The sequence below is a fragment of the Aptenodytes forsteri genome, unplaced genomic scaffold (assembly GCF_000699145.1).
Source record: "Aptenodytes forsteri isolate BGI_AS27 unplaced genomic scaffold, ASM69914v1 Scaffold8, whole genome shotgun sequence".
In the NCBI taxonomy this organism is placed as follows: Eukaryota; Metazoa; Chordata; class Aves; order Sphenisciformes; family Spheniscidae; genus Aptenodytes; species Aptenodytes forsteri.
Genome location: NW_008796218.1, coordinates 569808 through 576394, shown reverse-complemented (window position 1 = coordinate 576394; position 6587 = coordinate 569808). Strand labels below are relative to the sequence as shown.

General features: G+C 42.6%; 1 protein-coding gene across 5 annotated transcripts in view; it reads left to right on the top strand.

Annotated features, from left to right (window-relative positions):
* Nucleotides 1-6587, top strand: part of MOB2 (MOB kinase activator 2) — a 121227-nt gene that overhangs the window by 87269 nt on the left and 27371 nt on the right. The window contains exon 1 of one of the 5 annotated variants that reach the window (XM_009288667.2): nucleotides 7-165. The exons of the other annotated variants lie outside the window; for them this stretch is intronic. Coding sequence (XP_009286942.1) covers nucleotides 59-165 — 107 coding nt within the window. The 5' untranslated portion in view covers nucleotides 7-58. Of the gene's footprint in view, nucleotides 1-6; nucleotides 166-6587 lie in introns of those variants that run through there. 5 annotated transcript variants of the gene reach the window in all.

Sequence of the window (6587 nt, the reverse complement as noted above, 5' to 3'; positions counted from 1 at the left end):
GCCCCGGCGTTTCCCCGCTCCGCTGTGCTCGGCTGCGCCGCGCTCCTCCCGCCGTACCATGGTTGGGGATCACTGCAGCCTCCCCGGTGAACGGCCCGTCCTCGCCCAGAGTCCCAAACCCGGATTAAGCTGCAAGGTCCGGCAGGCGGTGGGCAAAGTGCTGCGGTAAGGACGGATCCGCCGGTGGCGGCGGGCGGGCAGGGGGCTGCCCCGCGGGGCTCCCGTGGGCGAGTGTGTGCGCGTGAACGGGGGGTTCCCCCCAGGAACGTATGTATGGCCCTGAGAGGAGCAAGAAGGGAGCTGGAGCTTCAGTTAAAAATCTGGCCCGGGTGCCTTGTTCTGCTCAGCCCCTCTGGTGTCTGGAGGAGGGAGGCTGCTTTTGGCTCCCTCTGGATCTTGTGTAGCAATCTGGGAGGGTGGAAGTTGGAATAGCAATAGCTGCTTGGAGAGAAACATTTGTCCACCCAGAATACTGCAGTCAAATTTTGTTCACGTTCCCTGAGAACTTAATTTCCAGGACGTAAGCAGACAGTGGAGGTCCTGGTGTTGCTGAATAAGGAATCTGACCAAGATGCTACATATGCTTTGGCATGTTTTCTACAGAAATGTCGTAAGATGAGGGGAAAAAATTGCTCATGTAGCTCAGAAGGACTTGTGTGAACACTGAGACGTGTATGACTACTGAGACCAAAACCAGACTCTTTGGCAAAGGATGTGCAGTAATTTGATTCAGAGTTCTGACCCGTTCTGGTTTGCAGGGAAAAACGTCACCACAAATATTAAGATTAGCAGCCTTGCTCTTCAACAACTGCAGCTTTTTAGTTTGGTTAAGTGTGTTCAGATATTTTTCTGGGATCTATGAAGAATGGCAGTGCTGCTCCAAAAAGGAGCCTTGTTCCTCCAGCGTAACTTTCTTTGGCAAGCTTTTGTTTCTCCCTGTTTCCTACTGTCTGTTGCCAATTGTTAAATGTTTGTCAACAGAAACATTATCCCTCTCTTCCTCTGTTGACTCATGTCTCTTCTCTCCCCAAGCGAGTTTAGGGGAGCCATTTATTAAAGCAGAGCATTCTGATCACAAAGCGGCTGAGCTCTGGCTGCAGCTTAAACTAGAGAAGTTCACTGGGCTTAAAGCAGGCTTAGTGAGAAGAACTGCTTAGAGTTGCTCTTAAATAAGTGCTGTATTGCAGTACTTTTGCCCCCCCCGAAAACATTAGTTTAAGGAATTCAGGTTTCTTTCTCAGCTTTTTAACAAATTTAATGTCCTTTCTTTGCATTTTTGGGGGGTGGTGTGTCTATAATTCAATATGGTGTAACACAGCTGGTCATATCATAAAATCCTTTGGCCGGCAGCTTGCTATTCATGCTGTGAACCTTTTGAAGTTTTTGGTAGCTGTTCTATTGGCAGCACTCCCAGATGTAAATAGATGGGTGCCTCTGTAGGGAAGAACTGCCAAACCTTTTGTTCAGCATCTATGGCAGTTTATTTTAAAGTATAGGTAACTTCCTGGGACTTAACAGTGAAACATACATTTTTATGATTTGTTCAGTGCACGCTTTTGAAAAAGTATAACATAACCTCGTCCTTTCTCCTGCAACTGGAGTATATGCAGAAATTGTGCATAATCTTATTTACTTTTTTCCCTGAGATTTATTTTCTACATATACTATAAAACTGTTGTGAAAGCAGGAAAAAGTTGTTGTCATACATGAAATATTTTGGGCTCAGGAATTAATAGCATAACTTTATTTTGTGAAGCTGTTACTAGATGGGAGTGATTACTATTTTGTAGTAGAGTTTTTTTTAAATGTCTTTTCATTCTGGGTTATCTCCTTTTGCAACCAGTTAGAGAGAAATGTGAAGTCACAAAAACTTTCTTTAGATGCCGGACTGGTTCTCTTACTTCTCTTCTTGAATATACTTCACATGCCTTACCTGACCTTATGTGTGTTGCTTCATCTTGCTTTTCAGTTTTTGTTCTGTAAAACATAAACTCATCTTGTTCTGCAAAGAGCCCAGATAGCATAAGAGCACAGGTACTAGCTAGGGGCCTAGGTAAATACTAAGTCCATTGAAGTTTCCTTATTGCAGAAATCGGGTATTAGTGCTTAAGAAAGCATAAGCCCAGTGATGGTGAAAGAAGGAACCACATGGGACCTCATTTAGGCCAAAAATGGTGGCTTGTTGGTGGCAGCTGTGGTGGGATTTCTTAGAACATAGGCATCCACAGCTGAGCTTTGTCTGCTTTATTGTTGGTGGAGAAGAACAGGGAGCTTAAAGACGTGGTTGAATGCAGATGTGCAATGCCAGCCCGATACAGAGTGACCAGCTCACTCGTTAGCACTTATGTTGGAGTCATATGAAGTTAAATGAGATAAATCCCACATTAGTGTAATGGTTTACTGTCTATTTCAGAGTAAGCGTAGGACAAAGGGTATCAAATACCACTTTTAAGCCTGGCTGCCTGAAACGCTGCTGATTGAGCTTTCTGTAGATGAATCAGTACTAAACTTTGGATGAATCAATACTAAACTTTGGATGAAGTAATTTTTCTTCTGTTGATCAAGCCTACAAATGGCTTGGTGATGACATCAAAGGATATCTTGCTTGTGTGTAGCCTGGTATTATGAACAGCCTACTGCATTTTAGGCTTTTTTTCTCAGGCATAACTGGGAAGCATCATCATCACCGTTCCCTCCCAGCCCTCCACAGGCTGCCAAGGACTTGTAGAAATTCACAATGGACAAGGGATAGAGTGCCCGTCTTCTCTCTAAATTGCCCTCCATTTCTGTCTCTCTCCTGGTTGTGAATTATAAAGCTCAGTTGTTCCAGTATGATACTTAATCAGTGTGACTTTCCTCCACAGCAAATTGGTTGTACTTTATTTACATGAGTTGTGTGTACTTAAAAGTAACTCACTCTCTTGAAGCTTTTAACATGCAAGTTGTTTTCATTAGTTAGTAGGTCCAAGTCCTCCTAGCTGCTCGGTGCCAAATAGTGTCTTTGTCACACACTAGTAATAACAGCTGCCAAAGGAAAAATCAGTATGGGGAGGAAACAAGGAAGGAAGTGTAAGGAAGCAAAAAGGCTTCATGAGAAGAAGCAGCAGCCCTGAGAAGAGTTTAAAAGAGCATGGGGAAAGACAACTGAACCAGAAAGGGGGAAAACTGTAACAAAAGCAACAGATGTGCTCTCAGCCTTGCTAATGAATTTTTTATGAAAGCTACTGTTAGGATTATTACTCTTTTAAATTATTAGTGATTCAGCTATGAAGAACTCTGGAGATGCTTGTATCTTTCATCATATGGGTTAGTAAACTATGTTTAACACTTCAGGGAGGGGTCCAAGACTACACACTTGTAATGATTAAAAAAAAATTAAAATACTATGAGAAAAGTGTCATCTCCCCTTTAAATTAGTCATAGCATAGCTGAGATGAAGTTATGTGTATTCCTTAGCACAGTGTTTAATTAGGGCTTTCGTTTCACTTCACATGTTTTTGAAATATGTTAATCTCATTTTTCCCCTCTCCTGTAATGAATTGTGTAATTATTTAGCCATGGTTAGGGAGGGAAAAAACAAAATGGATGCAGTTTTTCTGGTTTTTTTGTTGTTTTGTTTTCTGTAAGTTGGTGGTTCTGGAGAGAGGTAGAAGGGAAAGTGAAAAAAGTGCAATGTAAAAACTTGGAATATTATTCTACTTTCATTTAATTAATAGTCCAAGCTTCTTGTGAAGCAGCTGATTACTGTTAGCTTCCTTGCAGAGGTGTGCTTTTTACTGGCCTCAAGCAGCACAAGTGGAAGGAAGACTCAGGTACACGAGACATCTCCCCTCTTTGGTCCTAGCGGATGACTGAGCTGGCCATAAGCGTTCTTCAGAGCCGCGTGCTGATGACTTCAGGACACAGTGTTCACTCCCTGTGCCAGTGCTTGAATCCCGATTCAGACGCTCGAGTGCGGCTCAGAACTGCAGCACGTTTGCTGTGCCATGGCACTTTGAGTCCTGCGCAGGCAATTTTCAGAGACTATTCCTCATGCAGCTTCGCAGTCGGTGCGTTTCTTTTTAAGACTTCAGTGAAACCGAGTCCCTCTGGGATAGTTGACTTATAATTGGTGATATGGTGTCAGGAAAGAGGAATGGTGTGGGCTACAGAGTTGTGATGTCACTGTGTAATGACTTCTGATAAAGTACAGTGTGGTTTATATGTACACATAGTCCAGGATGAGTGTGGGAATAGATAACCTAAAACTCCTCTTTCTCATAAGAGCCTCCCTTTTTAAGAGCAATGTGCAGGGATTGATTTGGATACCAACCAAAAAATAAAACAACCAACCCCACTCTTTTTGGGTAGGTGTGCCATTGGCATTACTAACAAAGTGGAATTTTTACAGGTACTTTTTTCAAGAGTAGTAATTTGTTTTCAGTGATAATAGTGCGATAATGATTGCTTCAGTCAGATAAAGTAGTAAGTTTGTGTTCGCATCCTGGATGGTGCTACATTTTTACATCCAGCAATTACAAATTTTTGAAAAATTAAATTCCTTATCTATTCCTCAATTCATAGCAAGATCAAGGTTAATTTTGACATTGGATTCTGTTTAAGTGATCATGCAAAGTCATCTTAAATGTGTTCATGAAACGGGACATAGGTGGGTTGAAGCAGAGTGTGTTTGATGTGGCTGCCTCTTCTCCACTGCCTTGATTCTCATTGCTGAAGATAGCTGTTGTCCGTGATGCTTGTGTGTATCGACAGGACTAAAGAAATACTTAAAAAAAACAATCCTGTTTTATCCTAATTTAGGTAGAAACATTTTTCAATAATTTAGTCCAGTCTGCAGTATTAGAAAGTAATTAGGAAGAGCATTGTTTAACATTAGCTAATCTGATTAATGCAGAAATCTGGGGACAGGCAGAAGAGAAGGGAGGGAGGGCAGTGTACAGGGAAGGGGCTTGTAGGCAAAATGCTCTTCAGAACCATGTCAGCTATTCTTATGCTGTTCTTTTTCTTTCTCCCTCACACAATTTTTCATTGTACCAAAATAGTTCAAAATGTCTGTGGTTCAGGGCAACTGACATCACTAATTGTCATGCTGTGTCCTGCTGAATATTTCTATAACAGGAACCGATTCCTTGTTCAATGACAGCCTTCCGGGACTCTCACCCAGCTACTCTGAAAGGACCAATGATGCTATGGGGCAGCAACATCTTGTGCTTTGGCAAGGTGTGACCAGGCAGGAGGGGCTTTGTGGTAGCTCTTCTGTGCGTATGAAAGCACAGATGTGCTTTTGGAGATTGTTCTTTGACACGAGTGTCCTGTCGTCAGGACAGAGCAGGTTGCAGTGGAGGTAGGCCTGAGTGGCATTTGCCAGCCTGATGGACTCATCCGGCTGGGATGTGCCTGCCAGAGGGGCGGTTCTCCCTGCTTGCGCAGGTGGGTGTGCTCCAGCATATGCAGGTAGCAAAGTGTCTTCTGGTGGTGGCTGCAAAACTTGTAGTGCTCTCCTTGATGTTCGGCCCCACTATGAGCTGACAGATACTTCTGTCAAAACTGTTTAACAACCTGGTCTCCTCCTGAAGCTCAGGACTTGATGCTGTGTCTCACTAGCAGTCCAGTGAGCCATGCACTCCTCCATTTCTTTGGGATAGTTGTCTGTTTGTTCACTTGTATTTGCCACAGGAGCGTTGACCCTGATGCATTTATGAAAGTTGGTGAACCACGTACAATATATTAATTTAATGAAGAAGTCTGTGTCTTTCTTCAGAGGTACTTACAACATTGAGGTGTATTTTGGTTGTGTTCTATGTCCTGTGAAGCGATAGCCAGAGGGAGAGGACTGCTAAAATTCTTCTGTGTGTTGAAATAACCCTGTAAGGTGGCTCCAGAGCTAGTATAGGAAGGACACCTGCCCCAAGGTTTAACAGCATTTTCCTCTGTTTTAGGGGCAAAAGTATGCTTCTTTTTTCTGAAGATCCCTCCTGGACACTTTGAGAAGAATAGATTTGATTGTGAACTCAAACTTCTGAAATTATTCACCCTTTTCTTATCTTGTTTCCTTGGTATGCGCCTGTTTCATTATAGGATTTGCTCCAGATTTTAGTTGCTTGTTTCTGCCTGGAAGATGATTTCAGTTTATATACATGCAAAGTATGAGTGTGCAACGTTCATCTTTCTGGGAGTTGACTACAATTCCTGGTTTGCCTCCTTGCTTCCTGTGTTGTAATAGCCTATTTTTCTGGTGCTGCTCTTTATGGAGAAAGTATCTATTTCACACTTAATTTTTACCTGCTGTTCTCTGGTATCTCAAACCACCTGTGCACCCCAAGGTCTTTATATATACATGCAAAGTATGAGTGTGCAACGTTCATCTTTCTGGGAGTTGACTACAATTCCTGGTTTGCCTCCTTGCTTCCTGTGTTGTAATAGCCTATTTTTCTGGTGCTGCTCTTTATGGAGAAAGTATCTATTTCACACTTAATTTTTACCTGCTGTTCTCTGGTATCTCAAACCACCTGTGCACCCCAAGGTCTTTACCAAGTAAGTTTGTAGGAGGAAAAAAAATCCTCTGTAGAAAGCTTTTCTTCTCTTAC